Source organism: Boleophthalmus pectinirostris, unplaced genomic scaffold (assembly GCF_026225935.1).
Source record: "Boleophthalmus pectinirostris isolate CB_2022bp ecotype Guang Dong unplaced genomic scaffold, ASM2622593v1 HiC_scaffold_12, whole genome shotgun sequence".
NCBI lineage: Eukaryota > Metazoa > Chordata > Actinopteri > Gobiiformes > Gobiidae > Boleophthalmus > Boleophthalmus pectinirostris.
In genome coordinates, this window is record NW_026571018.1 from 30337552 (window position 1) to 30360915 (window position 23364).

The following is a 23364-nucleotide window of genomic DNA, read 5'->3' on the forward strand; positions in this document are numbered from 1 at the left end:
ATGCACCTTTAATATATCTTTCTTTCTGCATTTATTAATGGCACCAACTGAATTGCGGCATTAAAACGCATTAAATTTGGTTTGTTGAACCCTGCATAAACCCTGTATATATAGGACCTTTACTACTTGGAAGGGAGACCGCTGGAAATACCAAGTGCCACTGATTGAGGGCAGTACCTCTAGCGCAAACTGTTGTTGTGTGCTTAGGCAAGACACTTCACCCACCTGGTTTATATTGGCAGCCTCGATTCCATCAATCTTCCCTAGGGCGGCTGTGGCTACAATAGCTGTTCACCACCATCAGGTCTAAATCCTATTACTGTGCAGGTCGTGTTGAGATCATTACGTAAACTACAGCAGTAAAACAACAAGCATCAAACGTCACCGTGACTTCTAGCACTGCACTGTCCCCTCCGCACTCCCTCACACTCCTCTGCACACATTATTATTTGATGACAGAGCTTCTAGTTTCCCCTGCCTCTCTTTGTAAATACGATCCTGCTGTGAATAATTAAGCGTGGAGATGGAGAGGTGGGAGCCCAAAACAGCAGGTTAGTCCCAGTGTCGACTGTCGCAGGAGTAGACACCAAACTACTTTATATAAGAAGCAGGATCTGGGATTTGTGTGTATTTTTACCATCTGGAGGTACTTTGATCACACCAGGAGTCGCAGAGTCCAGTCCAAGTGCCGCTGATGGACTGAAGTGTTTGCTTTGGTCTTTCACTTCAGAGACACACTCGGCCATGGAGGAGCTACAGAGGAAACTGGACCAACGTTACGAGAGCACCAACCCCAGGAAGGTAGTGACTTTTGATATATAAATTAGATCAGCTGTTAATTATTGATCATGTTTTTGTGACTGTGCAAAATGTGTTACTTTAATCAAACCTTAAACTACAAATTGTTATATTCCATTCATTAGTTTATGAACATGTCTGTATTTTACTTATGGCATTTTTGGGACCCATTTCACAACATTTGGCTAATGCTTTTATAAAACTGTTTGACATTTCTTGGTTTTATATATATAAAATATATATAAAATAAAATAAAAAATAAAGGAAGCACTATGGAACTTTTCTGGTGTTGCTGTTGTTGTTGTTGATGTTATTGGTTTGGAATGTTCCACAGTATTAAACTTCTCTAGCCTTCATTAACCTCAATGTTTTAATGCTAAAAAGTACCTTGAAACAGTGTGAAAAAAAAAAAAACAAAACACTGTGAGTGGGCTTCCTTCTCCACAGACCTGACCTGTAACTAATCAGGTGATGGCACCACCTTCTTGACTCTATGGAAGTTTAATGCTGTACTGTGGAACATTCAAGGTAAAGAAATAACAGCAACACTGGAAAACAAAAAAAAAAAAAAAAAAAAAAAACAATATCTAGGTAAGTGAAAATGACTTAAAATAAGAACATTTTACTTTATTTGAGTAGATTCAATTTGACAAGTAAACTTATCTACCAATGGAATACATGTCTTTTTCTTAATTCAAGCAACATTTGATTTTGTTTCTAATTTTAAGTGTAAAAAGTTCTTGTTTTTCTGTGTATTTTCTTATTTTAAGTACAGATGTCTTATTCCACTTTGAGATAATTTTATTTGTCAACTGAAATTGACTCAAATCATGATAAAACGTTCTTAATTCAAGTCATCTTAACTTGACTAGATTTTGTTTTTTGCAGTGAACATAAGAAATAAAACCAACATGAACGTTATATAGTGCATATTTACTAGGCTGACTGCATTGTACATCTGTAACATGACATTTATCAGATACATTGTGAAACGGTAGCACGCTTTAGGATCTAAACTTAAGTATAATTTTAGCATCATTTATTATTAGACAGAGATTGGAGGCCTGTATATCTGAATACATTTTAACCACATTTTAAGATGTAATAGTAGTTAACATTATGAGTATCCCTTAGCCCTTTAGTCGATTAATCAGTCAATGATGCCTTAGTAGTTCAAAATGTGTATTTCTTCTCAAATTTTTTATTTAAATTATAAGAAGAAGTGAAGCTTAGTGAGTTAATGAGTTAGCTGATGATTTATTTATTTATTTTTTAAACATTTACTAGGGATGTAACAATAACCGAAATATCGTGATATCGAATCGTCAAAAGTCTCACAATAATAACGAGGGCTGTCACACTATATTCAATCAAAAGTTCCTTTGCTTAAATACATGGTCTTATAATAGCAACAGTGCAGACAACATGAAGAAATATGTTTTTTACTTGAATTCTTGGGATTATGACGGAAATAATTCACACCAAAATCTTGTCAAGGTATTTTAAAAGCAAAAAAGTGCCCTACAATTCTACAATTATATTAGCCTCTCCAAAATATTGCAATAAATATTGTACCGTGAGATGCAAATCGTAATAATATTGAGATTTGGATATGGTTACATCCCTAATATTTACATGTAAAAAGTCAGATTAAACTCATGATTCACAAATTCAGTCTGTCTTTACATTAATACTTTATTTATAGGAATGTAACAATATCCAAATCTCATAGTACAATATTATCACGATATGCATCTTACTGTATGATATTTTATTGTGATATTTTGAAGAGGCCGATATAATTGTAGATGGGGCACTTTTTCCTTTTAAAATACCTTGACAAGATTTTAGTGTGAATTATTTCTGTTTAATCCCAAAAATTCAAGTAAAAAACATAAATCTTCATGTTGTGCTCAATGAAATGAATCATGGGATATGTAGTTTCTGATGTTCATAAGCTGTTGCTACTGTAAAACCATGCATTTAAGCAAAGGAACTTGTAATTCAATATATTGTGACAGTCCATGATATTATTCTGAGACTTTTGATGATACGATATCACGATATTTTGGTTATTGTTACATCCCTAGATATTTATGTGTTATTTTTTGTCAATAAATGGTTGTTTTTGTTTTTTGATTTGAGTGCAGTTTTAGTTTTGAAAGCTTTTGCCACATCCCCTTTTTAGTCGATTAATCAACCAGAAGTATGTGTTTTTAACCCTGGCATCTCTTAATATTTCCTGTTCTTCTTCAATTCCAAACTGTAGGTGCGTTTCAAGTTGGCGTCGTCGTACAGCGGGCGGGTGCTCAAACACGTGTACGAGGATGGCCAGGAGCTGGACAGTCCCGCGGAGAAGTACCCCCACAGTTTCGTCCACAGGAAAATCCCACCCAGCCACCTGGAAATGGACCAGTACTGCGGCTTTCAAGACGGATCCGGAGCCGACCAGCAGGGTGCGCTGTGCTTTACACTCACCCGTTTGTGTGGGCGCAGGTGTGAGATGGGAGAAAGCGTGGTGTTTGGTGACACGCTCTCCTGTAGTGGAATAGTGGAGGCACGGAGGTGGATTTCCATAAAATGATATCCGTGATTGGCTCTACATGTGTTTGTGAAATTGCACCTCTCTCCGTGAGCGTGATGAATGTGGATATGATTATGAAATGAGCAGTCATGGTGCTTGAGTAAACGGAACAACAGACATGTAACTATAATGATGATGATTGGGGGTTGAGAGGCAGATTTAATGGGCTATTTTATCAACTGGGAAATGGAAAATGGGGGAATAACATATAAAAAGGAAGACAGCAAAAGAAAATTAAATTCTGTTCAAAATATTCAACCTGAAGGCGTTGAACTGAGAAGCTAGACATTTTTTTACTACGGCATGAGCTGGATTAGCTCGGCCTGTGCCTGTGATGTCACCACTAATAATGTTTGGCTCCAGTCAAATGAAGCTCATCGAGGCTCGGAGTTATAGGGGCAAATTCTGAGACAATGCCATGTTTGGAATTTTGACCTTGAGTATCATAGCAACCAAAGAGTCAATCCGGAGTGAGGCTGCTGAAAATAACTCCCCTTCCCTTAGCAGCAACCTCAGGGAAAAGAAGCTGCCTGATTAGTTTATTTGTTTATTAGATTAATATCTTGATTAACAAACAAAATAGCTAAATAAAAACACCAGGATGATGTAGCGTGGGTTAATATGAACATTTTAAAACCAAAATGATGATAACTGCAGCGGTTACAGGTAGAGAGGTAATGATTTTTCAATGTAAAGCCGATTGGAGCCAGAGTTGATGGAGCCAGAAGTGCACAGATGATCATTTTCTGCAAGTACATTAGCTTCAATCATGTATCTATACAGTTTATGATTCTAGGCCCTAAGAAAATCGTGATATTAATATTTAAAATTGTGAATGTTCCTAGGCTAGAGAACAGATTTTCACAAATTAAAATCTCAGTTTGGGGAGATTAAAAAGCACCACTGATTCTACAAATTTTTCAGTGGCTGAGATTTGACAGTGTCTTGAACTGTTGTCGTTAGTTTAGGATCAGCCCCAAATTACACCTACACTAGCCCTGCCCAATTTACCTTCAGATTGAAAATGATTTCTGGATTAACATCTCAGTTTCAAAAATGTTGGCTCACTTCCTTTGAAACTTTTGTTAACATGGACCTGGACAAATGGGGAATTAAACTGACTCAGAATAGCCAATAGCAGCATAGTCACACTTAGGCTACGTTCAAACTGCAGCCTGAAGTGACCCAAATTAATTTTTTTCTCCCCTATGCAACCTCTATCTGATCTTTTAAATGACACAGATCAGATTTTTTTGAATGTGACCCAGGCCACTTGGATATTGCTCCTAAAACCGATACATATCTGATCTTTTGACATGCAACTTCAGTCTGAATGGCCAGGTCACATTCATTCCACCTACACGTCACAAATGTACACAAACGTTCTTCTCGTCATCGGAATATTGTGTATGTACTCTGTGTGAGTGAAGCAGCGACGCAAATAACAATCCCAGCACTCTTGGCTGTGACTCCGCACCCACATGTTCCTTTTACGGACATTGCTGCTGCTGGCCCAAACACCATAGGCAAAGACTTTGTCCTTCTCAATCTCATCCTTAAAACAAATCAGCTGTACATGTGCCAGCTCCAGTACGACTTTCGTAAACACTGAGCATGCTGAGCTCGTGTTCTCCAATGCACATGTGGGACGCTTTTGGGTTGTTTAAAGTTCACACTGGAGATCACATACAAGTCGCATTTAATTGGAAATGTGAACGACCTTGCAAAAAAATCGTATTCCGCAAAAAAATCTGAATTGAGTATTAAGCCCTGCAATCTGAACGTAGCCTTAGTTTCAAGAGAGCCTGGCTGCAGACCTCCAACCAGAGGACCCTACCTTGCAGACTTCCACCAGGATACACATCCATTGGCATGCTCCTCGACATTTTCATTAGTTTACTTTTCATAAACAAACCAAATCCATATCAGTTTTTGCCTTAGTTCTCTATTAAATGTTATTTATAAGATCATTTCAATGTTTGCACTCATTAGCACTTCAAAGATTGTAGCCTACATTTAATCCCCAATACATTTCCTTCCATAGGGAAATGAGTAGTTAAAACATGTTGTCACAAACATAAAACATTTAATACGCTCTGTGCACAAAAGCATCCGAAAACCTCACTGTTGGTGTCATTACTTCCTGTCCAGTTTTATTTCTGTGTGGTTTTTGCCGAGTCACTCTAAAACATATAAATATTTAAAGATAAGGCAGTGGACAGGGAGCTGGGGGTGGATGTCACTGAAAATGAATGAAGACTTCAGCGGAGGAAACTTCTGTGTTTAGAAAGAGAGACGCTTGTGTCTCAATGCTAAAAGCCAATGCGAATTTTGAGGCATAGTAAATGTAACAAGACTATAAATTGAAGTATTGTACATTCAGAAATAATAATTGGGTGTTGTTTATTTTATGTTTTCCAATTTTAATAAGTGTAAATACAGCACAACATTTTTTTTCCTGCATATGTTTCAGTAGGTCCTGTGTCTGTTTTAAATTACCTTATTCTTTGGACTCTGAGGCGCAGTTAAAGTCCTTTAATTTTCTCAAAAATCGACAGTGCGCCTTATAATCCGGTGCACTTTATGTATTAATTCTGGTTGTGCTTACTGACCTCGAACCGATTTTATATGGTACAAGACGCTCAAAAATCTGTCAAAATGTTTTAGTATGACTATAGTAAGCTACAAAGCTGCACCGTTTGATGGATTGTTGGAGCATTAGAGCTACTGTAGTCAGGAGCCTCACGGAGTAAAGGGCGAAGTATAGTTCTGCCTCGGCATTTATGACATCAATGAAATGCTACAGAGAATATATGACCATTCATGTATACGGTCTATGCTATGACCTGCAGATTTATAATCTCTGAAAAGTTTCACGTGAACCATTTCCAATGCGATAGAAGCACATAACAGACTCACCATCAGCAGCACATCCTCTGTCACAGAAAAAACACTCATATTCCACTGAGTCTTGTCCTTTAGTCCAACAGAAGCTGACTGTATCAGCGCACAAGGAGCGAGCAGTTTTTTTCAGAGCTTATAGTTTATGCAAATTAAACATGTGGTTTTAAGTTTTGTTTCTGCAAAATGTAAACAAATGTGCATAAAGCTGCATTAAACACATTATTACTTAATATATATTTGAGTCGTCCTCATAGGAAATAAAAAAAAATATATATATATATATTATTATTATTATCCGCCCACATTCACATTCATAATACACATTCACCAAGACAAGGAGGCAACGCTGGGCGAATTACGCCATGATCTGCCAATGGATTGTGGATGTCTGGGCTAAAGGATCAGTCTCAAGTGTCGTTTGTTTGTTTCGCTTAATGTGCCTTATAATCCAGTGCGCCTTATGTATGAAAATAGACCAGAGAATTCAACATTACTGATACTGCACCTTATGATCCAGTGCGCCTTATAGTCCGAAAAATACAATAGGTACAAATCTGTAAAGGTTAAGGTTAGGAAAAGGGTGTTGAGCTTATCTTAGTGTAAAACAATGTCAACTTCAGTAATGTTACATTGAAAGATGGAGGTCTCTGGTGTTGGGTCATCTGGTTGGAGGTCTGGAGCCAAATCCCATCTCACTTCACAGCAGGACTGTTCAGTTTTTGTATGGCATGGATAGTTCTGATCATCTGTATTTATTTTTCTTTCATTCATCTAAAACATGCACTTCTTACTCCTTATCAAACTTTGAGGAAGGGCCAAGTCTGCATTTCCGCACGGTGTCAGAAAGATAGCCTTTGGTAAATAGCGCTGGTAAACATTCAGAAGTTGAAAATTCGCTCGTGGGTTTCATGCAGTTGAGGGATTTGCAATGGTCCTCCGTCGGTATAGCCATTCAAAGCTAAATATTCTATCATTTGAATGGGGAAAGGCCTTCAGAAAAGCCTTGAATTCATGAATGAATCATTTGCCTTAAACCCATGAATAGTTAGTAGGGGGTACGAGAGTCGAGACAATTTCCACAAGATGAGGCACAAGATTGGGTTCACAAGAACAAGACAAGATGGGATTTTTAAATATTTTATAATAAATGTTTTTAACTTCATTGTACCTCTGCTTTTTGGAACTACATCTTCACAATAAATGTAAAATGTTACTGACTAGTGCTTAACACACATGAAAGAAAACACATGCACAGTCTTTTGACACAAGATGTTGTTCCATCCCTTCTAGTTACGTACTAAAGACAATATAAAGATAATTGAGTGTTTATGATATCATCTTCTGATATCAGATCATTTTCTGATCTATGTTGTAATGTTGTTTCTTCATCACAAACAGACCTGGAGTTGTGTGTTTTGTTTCATTCACAAATGTTAAACACACAAACCCTGCATATTTAAGGCCTATTCATACGTTCTAAGAGCATAAGAACAAAATGACGTCAATGTCATCAGCCAGCTCCTGTTCCACGGTTTTTGTGACTTGTTCTCAACACCTCAGCTGAACAGAACTTTATTCGGCAGTTCGACAGTGGTGTCTGACATCTTCACACTGATTGGTTATTTATGTGGCCGTGGTTTATGCGCTTCCTTGCCGGTGTGGAGTAAGAAAAAAAAAGGATGGTTTTGAGTCACAGCTGGTGGAAATGGTGAAAAAATACAGACATCTGTATGACACGACAGTCATTGACTATAAAGACGCTAAATGGCAAGAAATTCATTGAGCGAGATCACGGAAATTTTAGGCACGGACGAAAATCAGTGTAGAAAAGTCTGGCGTAATCTCTGTGCCATGTTTGTGAAAGCCAAAAGGTGGGTCACCAAAAAAAAGAGCGGTCAGGCTGGAGGACAAAAAGAAATACCCTCGCAATATGCCATGAGAGGACAGGGCAGTTTGGCAGCAGAACATCTTTTAAAATATGAAATGTCAGAGCTCAAACAAACTTTGTTCTTGTTCTTCACTTCGAGAACATAAACAAAGTTCTTATGTTCTAATGAAGTATGATTAGGCCTTTAGGCTTAGCTCGGGTATCAAACAGAAAACACTCTGCTCCACTTTGTGATGTAATGTGGTTAGACAGGAAGTGCAACTGTGTTTTTAAACTCTACACACTTTCACTAGAATCATTTGGATAATTTTGACCCTGAAATCAACCCCCATATCTCTACTGAACAAAAGGTAAACGGTAGCTGTTGAAAACTACTTTTTCATGACATCACATGGAGCATTTAGACCTTTGGAGTTGTAGACAAACTAATAATAAAGGGTTACTCAAACATGTGAATGAAACAAAACACAATCCCAGGTATATCTGTGAGAAGTTAACAGCATTATAACATGGCTTAAATCTCACAAGAGTCCATTTTGTGTAACATAGGACCTTTAAATAGCTCCTTGTCACTACTGTAATCACCTTTAAAAGATGCCGTTTGATTTTAGCATTATAGATCTAGACATCAGATTTCTATTTTAGCTGCTTCCTGTGTATAGTGATGATGTTGTGGTGTCACTTCAGGTGCCTACCCCCCCGCGGGCCTCATCGCACACAGGATAAACGTGTACAGAGGAGTGGGGAGCTACAGGGCTGCTGAGGGCCAGAGCGAAGTCAACCAGGGAGACGCCAAAGTAAGAGACAAAACTCCAGGCTTCTGCTTTCATTCAAATGAGAAAAAGATCAACTCAGGACACAAAGCATCAACAACACATCACTTTCAGTGTTGGATGAAGTACTAGTATTTTGACTATTGTTACTCAATAAAAGTACAGATACCGGGTCAAAAGATTACTCAAGTACAAGTAAAAATATCACATGAAAAAAGCTACATACACAAGTAAAACTATTGTACCTGTTTAAAAATGTACTTTAAGAGTAAAATGTATAGTGTTTTGCAGAGATTTTTAGAACAATTAAAGCTTCAAATGTAGTGATTTTGAACAAGAAGTGATTCAACTGATTTCTGTGTATCTGTGTATTTGGTTTGCTGAAGGTTTGGAACTGTTAACTCGAATTAAATGCGCTAAAAAATAAGTCTCAGTCATTTCAGCAGGTCTCAAAATATAAAGAGAAGTACTTTTTACCTTTCAGCCCAGATATAAAATGTAGTGGACTAGAAAGTACAGATACATGCTCTCAAATGATGAATTAAAAGTAAAAACTAAACCTGGATTCTACCTGGATGACTGAGGGATTTTACACATATCCACTGTAAAATGTATTTAAGTAAAGTACAGATACCTAAATAAAAATTGTACTTAAGTATTGTTCTTTTACTTTTGTACTTCGGTAACTTCCACCCTTGATCAGTTGTGACTTTCAAGTATAGCATTTATCAGTATCGCTTTATAATAACTACACAGTTAGCCTTAAAGGTGCATTGTGTAACTTTTCCAGTGGGAGGTCCGTCAAATGGTTTTCGCTGTGGCGATGTTATTGTTTGTAATATTTCACAGTATGGCATTAAACCTTTCTATGTTCATGAATATTAAACCTTTAAAGATTAAAATTAGACCAAGTTGCAGGTCAGATCTATGGAGAGGCGACCCTGTTCACTGTCAGAATGCCTGTTTTTCTATGTATTTTTGAGCCATAAAAACACCTGTAATTAAATAAATGTAAGGTAAAGCTGTTTAATGTCATATTGTGGAACATTCCAACCAGAGAATTACCTATTCACAGAAACAAGCAGACAACCAAAAAATTACATGTTTAATGTGCATGTTTAATGAAGCAAGAAGAAAGACTTAAGGTGAGAATAAATGTAAGAAAAAATGTATTACAAGTTTTCCACCATGTAATATTTTCATAGAAAAATAATGCATTTTATGTGTCAAAGCTGCCAAAGTGTTTTGGACATTCAAAACAGAATCATGAAAAGAGCCAGGTTAAATTTCTTGCTTATTTTTGTTGGCACATTAGATGCTAAAAAATATTCAGAGGGGATTTTGGATGTCTTATTTATTATTTGAGTAAACCAGATGTAACAAAGCCTATTACCATCTGGCAGGGGAACAGCTGACGAAAACTAGTCTTTTGGCTAATTCAGGTACATTTACATTATTGCAATGTTTATTGATATACACCGTCCCACTGAAAACCAACTAACTAACTAACTAACTAACTAACTAAATAAATAAATAAATAAATAAATAAATAAATAAAAATGTGCCTGAAAAAAACAATAAAAAAATAATTAAAACCTGAATAATCTGATCTGGAATTAGATATAAAAAGTCCTTCTGTACATCTTGTTAAGTACAAGCCTGTAAAGTTTGGTGAGTGTAGGTGCTTCTTTAAGCGATGATCCTTTTGTCCCTATGGGAGAAAATGCATTTTGAGAAAACAGCCTATGAAGTTACATTGTCCCATAAATTTATGGCGGCAGGTTGATTAAATATTAAAACATCTTTCAGTGCAGAGTGGACTGTTTTGTTGCTTATATGCTGAGAGACCAAACTAACCAAAACTGTAGTGTCTCCCCTTAATTCATAATGAACAAACAGTTTATTATTTAAAAACTTAATTAATGGTGCACTGTGTAACTTTTTGATTGTAGGTCCATCTTTGCTTGTTTCTATGGATATGTCATTGCTCTGTCATCTTACATTTATTCAATTGCAGGTGGCTTTATGGCTCAAAAATATCTAGAAAAACAGGCATTCTGACTGTGAGTGGGGTCACCTCTCCACAGATCTGACCTGTAACTTGGTCTGGTTTGGTCTCCATGAAAGTAGAAATGTTCCTCCACCATAAAAATTACATTATACACCTTTAAGGCACAGGTGTCAAACATAAGGCCCGGGGGCCAGATCCGGCCCTCCAAGACCTTTAATGTGGCCCTTGGGTGATTTTCTACTAAAATATTTGAATTATATTTTCTATTAAAATATTAGTAATTTTCTGCGGTGTTTAGTATAGCAGCGTCTCCAGCGCCTCTGTGCGTGGCCCCTCCCACCAGAGCAGCACAAATGAAGACTTGTCTCTTTCCAAACGCTCTTAAAGGACGATCGTTTTGACTGTTGACCCTCATCAGCAAAATGTCCAACATGAGAAAAGTGGAGCCGAGTACAGGATTTTCCAAGAAAAATTGACTTATTCCTATTTGCATACAAGTTAATATTAAAACATTGTGTTGAAATTTTATGAAAGTTTCAGGTTGTTCATAATATTATAATATTATAATAAGAAAGAGTTCATCAATTAAAAAAGATTTCTGTAATAGATTTGTGTTTCTCTGCACAAATATTTGAACTTATTGTTATTTTTGGGGTTTATATGCCATGAGTTTTCTGATCCGGCCCCTTTGGGATCAAAGTAGGCTGGATATGGCCCCCGGACCAAAATGAGTTTGACACCCCTGCTTTAAGGGATTAGGGTTAGGCTAATTCAAGTGTAGTTTTTAAAGTGTTTCCAACTTATCATGTCTTATGGTGTTGTTAGATGCATTTCCTTTTTGTATTTTTAAATGTTTAGGTTCCCAGTGTTTGCATAATGGCAGTGCTTTATTCAGAATTTTACTACCAACCTTCAAAAGCAACAACTACATAACAATAAGGAAAAAAGTGTGTTACTGTAATTGAAACGCTGGTCTGATTGCTGGTTCTCTAGTACAGTTTTGAGAATACATTTGCAAAGAAAGGAATTTTTATTTGATCCTAGTTTAGCAAGGATTCCGTGAGGATAAAATGCAGTGGAATTCAGAGTTAATTACAGTACTTGAGGTCGGGATGCTGTAACAATAACTAAACAATGGCTCATTTAGTTGGAGCTTGATTTGTGATAATGCTGAGAAGCGGGTAAATACAGTGTTTTGTTCTCAACATTAGTGAAATTACGGTTAAAGGGCCCATATTAATCCATGTTATAATGTTGTTTCCTTAGCAAAAACATACCTGGAGTTCTTTTCTGTTTCATTCGCACATGTTTAACACACAAACCCTGCAAACTGACACTTTGCTCCACATTATGATGTCATGTGATGATATAGGAAGTGCTCCACTGTGGTTTAAACTCCAAACAATGTCACTAGAATCATTTGGATAATTTCAGTGTTGGAATTTTCAAGTTTTACTCAACGAAATGTAAAAGGTAGCTGTTAACTTGAAAACTACCATTGCATGACATCACAAGGTGGAAAAAAGCATTTTAAGTTTTGGAGATGTAGAGAGACTAATAATAAAGGGTCACTCAAACTTGTGAATGAAACATATAATAAAAGACAACTCCAGGTATGAGGTAACACCAATCTAACGTCAAATGTAGAGTCAAATGTATAAAGCATGCAGTCATTTTGCATTGTGTAACTTTTTAGCTTGTCTCCATGGAATTGTTATTGGTTCATTCCTATAGTCACAATAGTAGAGCCGATTATTTATTTATGGTAAGATAATTGAGTAAATATTATATGCACAGTGGAGGAACATAACAAAGTTAAAAGTAGTAAAGTACTGTACTTCAGTATACATTTTAGGAATCTGTGCTTTACTTAAGTACACTTTAAAGTGGATACTTTTCATTCTGTTTGAGAACAAGTACACTACCGGTCAAAAGTTTTAGAACACCCTAATTTATCCAGTTATTTATTGCAATTCAAGTCATGCAAGTCCAATGAAAAGCTTGAAATGGTACAAAGGTAAGAATTGAACAGCCAGAGGTTAAAAAAAGATAAAAGAAAACAAAACACAAGTCCAAGCTCTGCCAAAGCTACCTCAGGCAAAAAGAACAAGATGATGATTAACTTGATAACATGGAGTGTCCAGCACAGTGTCCAGACTTAAACCCCATCGAGCTGGTTTGGGATGAACTGGACAGAAGAGTGAAGCAACCTACAAGTGCCACATATTTATGGGAACGTCTGCAATAGATTTGGGAAGAACTTTCTGAAGAATATTTGATTTCTGTTGGAAAAAGAATGAGCCACGAGTGTGTTCAGCTGTTATATCTGCCAAAGGTGGACACTTTCATGAATCAAAAGTTTAGAATACGTTCGTCAACAGTAAAAAAAAGTGTGGAGTTCTAAAACTTTTGACTGGTTCTGTGTCTTTTCTTTCTACTCCACTAAATTGTTGAACTACGCTAAAAGTAAAAGTTTTTTTTTTTTTTTTACTGTTATTGTCGAGACCTGCTGTCGAGACCATCTTCATAATCTCACCAACACAAATATACAAAATAAAGACCGCTAGGAAAAAAACGATTGATTCAATTGTTTATGTTGAACAAAATTCAGCACAAATCTTTGTAAAAAACACTACAATTGAAGCCTTATAAGATCTCAAAATATGTGTAATACTTTTTACCGTTTAAGTACATTATTAAACCGCCACTTTAATATTTGTACTTTAGTAGAGTTTTATCTTTTACTTTTTATATTTTTTTGCTCCAGTATCTGTACGTTTACTTAAAGGTGCATTGTATAACTTTTCTGGTTGAGGGTCCATCAAATTCTTGTCTCAATGGAAATGTTATTGCTTTGTCTGGAATGTTTCACAGTATGGTATCATGGAGACCAAACCAGTCCAAGTTACAGGTCAGATCTGTGGAGAGGCGACCCCACTCACAGTCAGAATGCCTGTTTTTCTAGGTATTTTTTGTGATATTAAACCACCTGTAATTGAATAAAAGTAAGGTAGAGCTGTTTAATGTCATACTGTGGAACATTACAAGCAGAGCAATGACATCCATCCATAGAAACAACCAGAAAAGTTACACAATGCACCTTTAAGTAACAACACTGAGTACTTCTTCCACCACTGCATATGCAAAAATTAATTTCTTCATTTATTTATTCACTACATACTACACCACATGCCAAAACATTTATAACTTTACATTTTTTTCAGAACACAGTATTGGACTTTGGCAAAATCATCATATACACCAGCAATCTACGCATTATTCGAGCTCCTCCGCGAAAACCAGAGGCAGAGAGACACCAGGTAGCACCCGCTGTGGAGAAGGATGGGCACCCAAAGGCCAAAGACAGGGGCAGCAGGAGGAGGCGAACGACCAGCGGCACCCAGCACCCGTCAGAGGAGAGAGAGGAGAAGCATGCAGAGGGCAAGGTAATGGGCCCTGGCATAATGGACCTCCGGAGTGTGTGTGAGTTTTATGTCACTGTGCATCTTTACTGACCATTTCAACACCATCATGTCCTTCTGCTGGTGTAAAAGTCAATGTAATGATGTTCTGATAGCGGGTTGCAACTTTTCATTGTAGAGTTCTTGCTAAAAATGTCAATGGAATATTAAAGTCGACCAAATCCTCAGTTGTAATTCAATAATGTTATGAATGAATACGTTGGAGGAGAGGGAGCTGCCTAAAAACATTAAAGGTGCTCTGTGTAACTTTTCGGTTGGGGGTCCATCACTGTCTTGATTCTGTGGATATGTCATTACTCTGCTTTGAATATTCCGTAATATGATTTTAAACAGCTCTGCGAAACATTTATTCAATTACGGGTGGTTTTATAGCTCATAAATACATAGATAAACAGGAATTCTGTGTAAGCGCTTTGTCTCTCCATAGATCTGACCTGTAACTTGGTCTGGTTTGGGCTCACTGAAGATAAAAAGGTGTAATGGCATACTGTGAAACATTCCAGACAAAGCAAAAACATCTCCATGAAGAAAAACATTTGATTGACCCTCCACCGGTAAAGTTACAGAATGTACCTTTGATTCATATTGACGAATATTCTTTATTTTTAGACTTACAGAACACATGCTAGGCTTGATTTGAACTGGCGTGTTCTTTTAACTGTTTAATTGTTTTTGCAGTTGTATTTCCCTCTGCTGCAAGTAGATGGCAAACTGCACCCGATCAGAGGATAGGGAGCACTGAGGCTAAGAAATTATGTCTGAATGTCCACCCTAGTCCCTAACCCCTCATTCACGCACTCTTTAGTGGACTTTATAGTGCACTCATTCACAGACACGCAGCTCACTACATTCAAGTCACACGGAGTCCGCTGAATTCCGATAAAACTTGATTTATGTCATAAATAATGATCAGTTCAGACTGGCACAAGTGTTTATGGACTCATAATAATCATATGTCACACTGGATCTCATGCAAACAGACTGGACTATTTGCTCAAGATGTGGAAATTATGCTTTTATTCACAAGTCCAGTTATTATGCACTTGTCACCGAATGCAGTTTTTTTCTCGACTCTCCTAATGCATCGTGGTCCATATTGACTGTTCTAGTAACTACCAGTTACAACTACTATTCAAGGCAGTCAGCAGCACATGGAGCACTCAGGCACATACAGTATCTATGATTTTGTTGCTAGGCTTGGTCAGGACCTCAGCTGGAGGATTTAACCTATGGTGCATGTTTTTGGGTTGATGGGCGGAAAACGGAGTGCCCAGTGGAAAGCCACCTAGACACGGGGAGAACATGCAAACTCCACACAGCAAAGACCCAGAACCCAGAACCTTCTTGCTGTGAGGCGTGAGAGCTAGCCACTCAGCCACAGTGCCGCCAAACTGCCACCGTGCTCACAGGACATTCGGACACCACTAAAACTGGTGTAACCACTAAATAGTAAGGATGTAACAATAATCGAAATATCATGATATCGTATCATCAGAGTTCTCACAATAATATCGAGGGCCACTCAAAGCACTTTACAACAAGGAACCACTCACCCATTCACACACCAGTGTACACAGACCACTGTGGGCAAGGTGGGTTAAGTGTCTTGCCCATTTCAGTGCAACACTAAAGAAGCAAATTCATCTGTTGGGGGCTGGAAGCACTTTTAAGTCCAAGCTCTTTGGATTAAGTCAAGGCATCTGACCGCTCAACCTGTGATGTTTATGCCTCCACAAAATAGCACTTTAAATATCGTACTGTGAGATGTATATCATGAAAATATTGTACAGAGAGATTTGGATATTGTTACATTTCTAATTGTGAGCCTCCCTTCTTTATTGTGAGCTTTCCTGCGATATCGCAATAAATATCATACCGTGAGGTTCATGCTGTGATGATATCGTATCATGAAACTTGGATATCGTTTCACCCCTAATAAATAGTGCCGTAAGGGGATAGTGTAGACATTCGGGCATTGGCTTTATGTTTTTATTATGTTTTTTTATGGATTTTTTTTATATTTTAAAAATGGGCATTATCTTAAGTTCAATTCATGCAATTCCAAAGCAAAGGTACTCCGAGTGTTTAAAGGCCAATGACAATACAAATCCTGCATAATATTTGTTCTTTACTACTGTGTAACCTTTCTCGTTGGGATCACTCCTCCACAGACCTGACCCTTAACTTCTCTTTGTCTCCTCAAACATAGACAGGTATATTGCCATACTTTGGAACTTTCCTGGCATAAAAAAAAAAAAAAAACATCTCTGTGGGATACCCTCCACCAAAAAGGTTACATAGTGTGCCTTTAGTTGCTCTTATACTTTCCTCAGTATACTAGGCTTAAACATGTATATTCAAACAGGTCGTTATGTACAACTACAACTGCAACCATACCTGCCCTGGTCACAAATTAATAGTAATATTTATGCCACTTTGACCACCACAAATCACATATAAACAGATCATTACATAAATAAATGTTAAAGGTTTAATATTACACTATTTTCTGATATAACTCTGTTACAGTGTTGATTCCTCATCAAAAACAAACCGGGCATTGTGTTTTGTTTCATTCACACAAATCTGCATTGTAAGTGAAGCGCCCAAGAAAAACTAATAAAACACAGGGTTACATTACAGTCAGAAGTGCAAGAAGAGTACAGCTCCTCTTTACTGTTCCCACAATGCCTTTCTGTCCTGTTATTGCACCCAGACCTTAATGTACTTCTACTTAATGGACAACGCTATAGTGCCGTTGTATTATCTGTCAACTCTCCTGATGAGTCCACACTTTTTCGCTCTGTCCTTGCAGCATACGCGCTCCACTTACATTGTCCTGCGAGAACATAGGCTATCACCTTTCCGCTATTACTGCCCCTCCTCCCTTAGCTTATTATAGGGGTCCACTGTACTGTAGTCTCTTAGTATTATATCGTAGAGTTTTCTTGTAGTGCAAAATTGAACCTTTTACATTATATCTCCTCACTGCTTTGAGCTTTTAGTGTTCTTTCACGGTAACTGACTTCAGACTTGTTTTTGTAATCCAGATTAGATTGTAGATTCATATTTGCCCCGTGTCTGATTTCTTTAAAATTATGTGTTGCTAAACTGCATTCGCTCCACATTACTTTGCATTACTGAAGGTAGAAATAAATCAGATGATGTGAGATCCTGTTTTGCAGTCACGAAACATTAGTTGATAAATTCGGTGGAGCGAACTGTCTGCAAAGTTTGGACGGTCCCTGGAATAACAACGGCTCCTTTTATCAGTTTAGATGTGATAACACACAGAGTACACAGCCATGGCCAATTCTATGCATTCTTCTATTCTCCTATGGATTGTACTTGTAATAGGCCTTATAATAATGTATGCCGGCTTTATAGCACATTTTTGACACTCAAAGATACTTCACATTGCTTTTTTGATACTTTGCAGCTTATGGTATCAAAAATGTCTGGGGGGGTGATGCTAACTGGAGGCACTGCTCTGTTAGACTTTAATCTAAGCTTTGTTTTAACACTTTCTGATCATGAAAACAAGATTTATTTGCTCCAGGACAACAACTCATATTTAACTTGGTATGAGGCTGTGTCCTAGTGCCTCCGCTCAATTTCATTTCTCTTCAGAGACTAGGTCAAGAATCAGAATACACTAGATGGTTCGCAAAAACCCCGGAAGTGCAAGTTCGAGCACCAGTCCATCAGAGAAGAGTCATATATTCTGTGCTGGCAACGATTCCCGAGATCACGGATTTAAAGCCAGAACAAAAAGAATGTTCGGTGAATTTTATCAAGGGAAAAGACGTTATTGCCCTTCTTCCTACGGGATTTGAGAAACGCTTAATATACCAGTTAACCCCTTTAGCGGCGCATTACATACATCACAACCAAATAGCAGTGATTGGTTAAATGAAAAGAAGTACCCACTCACCATCGAGCGAACATAATCTAATGCTGCGAGGTCAGACGGTTTCTGAAAAGTGAAACCCTCTGATGAATCTGTCTAGCTGTGTCCATCTCCTTCATGTTTCTATACTCCATGTTGTAAGGAAGCAAAGATTATTGGAATGCGTTTTCCCCAAAAATCAAAGTCCATTCTTCCAAAAAACACAAAGGAGGCCAATACAAGCACATCCAAGATCCTTAACCTTCTTCATGATCACGTCTTGCCTTTGATAGATCGTATGATGTATATTTTCAGTTCCTCTGTTCTTCCAATATGGATAAGTAGTGGTATTATTTGTGGAGTTGAGATCTCCGTTGCTGTGATGCTACTTCTTGTGGACCAATTCTTCTCTAAACCAACTAGGCAGAAGCTGATCCATTTTATACAGAGGCTTTGGAGGCTCAATGTTATGATCCCGACTCTTATTCTCTGAGGAATGCCTAGGACTACCTCCGGCCTTTGCTCTTCCTCATACACTTGGTCATCCCTCCTTTCAGCAGATGACAACAAAAACCTTTCCTGGGATCAAACGCTAAGATTTTATGATAATTGATTATGATATTGGCCAGACCCAGAAACGTTTGGATTTTGTCCATGATAGAGACTGGTTCAGTTTTTAGTATCTGCCAGCAGCTGACTGGAGTGATGATAGTTCAGCCAGTGCAGATTGGCAGCCTCGCTTCTGTCAGTCTGCTCCAGGGCAGCTGTGGCTCCAATACTAGCTTGCCATCACCAGGTATGCAGTGAATGAAAAAGAACTGTAAAGTGTCTTTGTGTGTCCAGAAAAACGCTATATGAAACTGATGCATTATTATTATTATTATGAAACACCAAAACAGGACCATGAACACATGTATTGATACTTTGCAACTGATGTCATCAACATTCCGTGGGGGTGTGATGCTAACTGTACGCTTTGCTCTGTCTGAGGCTTTATTACACTTTAATCTGTGCTCTTTTTTTTTTTAAACACATCTGACCATAAAATTAAAAGTTTCTTATGCATAAAATTACAGTTAATTACTGTCTCCGTGCTGAAAATCAAACACCAAAACAGAACCATGAACCCTTGTATTGATCAGAAGCTCCTGAAAATACATTTTGAGTTTTTGCTTTTTAAAATGATTATTATTATTGTTGTTGTTGTTATTATTTTATTTATTATTATTATAAATTATTTTTTTTTGTCTTTCTGAGTCTAACATTTCTGTCAGTGTTTGCTGATGTGTGTATTGTGTCACCATAAACATTTCACCCTTAGAGATACATTTAGAACACCCCCAGTGTGATGTCACTGCAAAGTATCAATTGATCAATGTGTTGTTTAAATCCATTTTGTATAGTTTTTCTTACATTTTCGAAGTATCTAAAAAGCTGCCATTGCAGATTTTTCTCATTATGGTAACTCCCAAACATTTCGCCATAGGCATACATGTATTTACCCCCCCCAGCGTGGTGTCACTGCAGAGTATAATTTCATTCACTTCACCTCATTCCACTTCCCCATTGTGAGCCCAGCCCGTGCCCTGTAGACTGAATGCCCAGTCAGCTGTTCCCATTGTAAATCTGTATGTAATGAGCAGATGGCAGAGAAAATGGCTGTCCAGCTCTGCTCTAACCTGCCATACAAAGCTCTAAATTAACTCCTCATAAGGGCCACATTGTCCAGCTCCTATAAAGTCTGTTTTATTGCATGTAGGTCAAAGGTGCTAAACTGCTACAGTAAATGTGAATCAAATGATGACTGTTTTCTTTCGGGATGGACCAATATAGATTTTTTGAGCTGATATCTGATATTTTATAACTTAAAATAAAGATCACAAATTAACTTAAAGTATTTATCTGGGATATAAAATCATTTGTTATATGTTTGTGTAGACACACAGAAATACCAGTACTAGATATTGGCGTGTTATTGCCTGTGACTATTAGCAGTATGGGTTTATAATATTGTAGCTAAGGGATAAATTTGTGTCCCTGCTGCTGCTCTGCAAATGAAACACAGTGGGGGCAGTACCATGGGAGGGCCATGAGGGTACAATATGCACTCTATGATTCAATGAGTGGCTTTGTCAAATTGCGCTGTATTATATTGAAGCTGATAATGTCTAAACACAAGATCTACTCTACTACTTTAACTACATAATCTAAAAAATATCATCTCTCTCTCTTTCTTTTTGGTACTACTGCAAATGCAACTTTATTTATATGGATAGATAAGATGTGGATCCATTTTAAAACCAAGGTTTACAGTCTCAGATTTAGCAAAATGACTGAGATGACTCCAGAACAACTAGGCCCAAACAACTACTGACCTCTGTTTTAGATTCATTTAAGTGTAAAAAAAAAAAAAAAAAGTTGGCTCATCCATGTTTTTAATTCAGTTAAACACATTTGGAGTGAGTTCAAAACAAACCCATAGAACATGCAAAGAAAAAAGAATAGGGCTGAAAATAGATCCCTGTGGTACCCCATACATCAAAGGAGCATAGGAAGATTCAGAATCTCCTAACCAGACACAAAAAGTTCTCCCCTTTAAGTGGAACCTGAACCATTGCAAAGCAGCACCTTTTACTCCAACCCACTTTTCCAATCATGTTGTCAAAATGTCATGATCCAAAGTATCAAATGCAACTGTGAGATCAAGCATAACAAGGATCACCGAGTCACCAGAGTCAGTAGCTAAAAGAATATCATTAAAAACTTGTAAAATTGCAGATTCAGTGCTATGCATTGCTTTAAAACCTGATTGGAACATCTCAAGAAAATTGTAGGAAAGTTATTGGCCCTACTTTATAATTAGTGCACATCAGCCTTAATAAAGCATGAAAACATTGACCAAATAGTGTATTATGAATGATTCTGGCTTAGCAACTACTTAATTAATACCTTTACGCCCAACTGCCAACCCTAACCCCTTAATAAACTAGTTACCGAGCCTGAATAATTTGTTCTTTCTGAATTAAGTCCATGTTCATGTTTTATTAAGGCTAATAAAGGAGAAGTTATTATAAAGTGTAAGGTTTTACAAATAATCTTGCCTAGTTTCTCTCTTTCTTTAATAATAACAATATCTTGCCCCAGTATGTTTATATTGCAAAAGCAGCTCTTGAGATTTGAGAGTTGTGAAAAGATTGTAAATCCACCATGAAGACTCATTAGGATGCTTGGAATGCATACAGTAAGTGAGCAATAACTTTAGACCACTGCAAACCACTCAAAATGAACTAGTTTCACTTTTTAAAGACCGTTCGCATCCTAATCTTTACCTACCTGTTCCACTGCAACCTTGTAAGTGCCCCTGATGCCTTCCCTCTCTCCTCTGTGCAGGACTCGGACAGCTGTCAGCAGTGCGGGGGCTCCGGCTGTGCCCCCTGCTCCCTGTGTCATGGCAGTAAGCTCTCCATGTTGGCCAACCGTTTCAACGAGTCCATCAGTGACCTGCGCTGCCAGGCCTGCTACCCCCACGGTTTGGAGAGGTGCCAGTCCTGCACAGCAAAGTAGCACCGCACAGTTTCATCTGATAAAGAGAGGGACGGAGGGGAGGGAGCAGGGGTGGGATGGAGGGAGGGTGTGTGTGTGAGTGAGTGAGTGAGAGTGTGTTCAGTGTGTGCAGCGTCAGGTTTGGCTCAGTGTTGGTCAAATCTGGTCATCCTCAAGCTCTTAAGGCTGTAAACAATCTTAAATTGAGTGATATCCATTTGAAACTTCCCCTGTAGTTTAGTCACAAGAAAAATATATTGCATGCCAATTTTTCAGACATTCAAAACAAACAAAATAGCCGGGTTACATTTTTGCTTCATTTTGTTGACATATTATATACTAAAAATACATAGAGAGGGTTTTTTATATATCTTATTTCTTATTTGAGTAAACTAGATCTGACCGAAAATGTGCCTAAAAATTAAGTTTTCAGCAGATTTTTTTGTTAAACTTGAACAAATAATACTTGGAATTAAATATGAAGAAAATCCTTTTGCACATCAAATCCTGTACTTAAAGGGCTGTCCAGAATTTTGGACATTGGACCTCATTTCCTAGTTAGAAAGAGTGTTGGAGACATGTGGAGACACTTTTTAAAATATTCCATCCAGTCCTTGTATTTGCAGAGGTCGCTGGTGCTAGACTAGTGCATGTCAATGGCCATAGTTAACCTGCCACTAAAAACTTACCCACTCCACAAAACACTCGAAGCAAATCTATTATTATGTCAGACTGTCGATGTAAATGTGTTGATAGAATAATTTTAGACGTAAAACCAACCTTGCATTTGAAGGATTTATGCCTGAGCAGCAGCAGCAGCAGCAGGGAGTTGTACTTCCTGATAGAAAGCTTGGCAGCAATGGACTGATATATGAGAAAATAGTCCCTCAACATGCAACATGCGATACAAGCTTAGTTTAATTTCAAACAGTGGCAGGATAACTATGGTTGACATGCACTAGCCTAGCACCAGCGACCTCTGCAAATACAAGGACTCGATGGAATATTTTAAAAAGCATCTCTGCATGTCTCCTACAAACTGGCTACTTAGGAAATGAGGTCCTATGTCGAAAATTCTGGACTGTCCCTTTAAGTACAGGATTTGATGTGTGTAGGTGAAACTTTAAGGGCTGATGTATTATGTCCCTATGAGGGAAAAATGCATTTTCAGAAAAGAACCATTGAAATGACAAGCTTTCATATGGACACTTCAATTATTTCCACATGAAAGCTTTAATACTTAGACACCAAACTGACCAATCAACACAACACTGAATGAGGTTCGCCTGTAGTGTCTCCCCTTAAGTTCAAGTTGTTAAAAGAGCACATTGTAACTTCTGATGGAGGTTTTGCCACTTGCCCGTGTCCATGGAGATGTTGATGATTCGCCTGGAATATTCCACAGTATCACATATAACGTAAAAATGTTCATTAATTCTCCTTTTCACATTCACAAACTGTGGTTCTTAAGTTAGGAGATGCTGCTTCACCT

The 23364-nt window shown here is 37.7% G+C and overlaps 1 protein-coding gene across 1 annotated transcript; it reads left to right on the forward strand.

The window, feature by feature from the left end:
- Positions 1-452: 452 nt before the first annotated feature.
- LOC110153964 (glutaredoxin domain-containing cysteine-rich protein 2) lies at positions 453-21893 on the forward strand. Its single transcript, XM_055148266.1, has 6 exons — positions 453-510; positions 665-801; positions 3068-3254; positions 8862-8971; positions 14183-14404; positions 21720-21893. The coding sequence occupies exons 1-6, from the start codon at positions 453-455 to the stop codon at positions 21891-21893; spliced, it is 888 nt and encodes a 295-aa protein (XP_055004241.1).
- The last annotated feature ends 1471 nt before the right edge of the window (positions 21894-23364 follow it).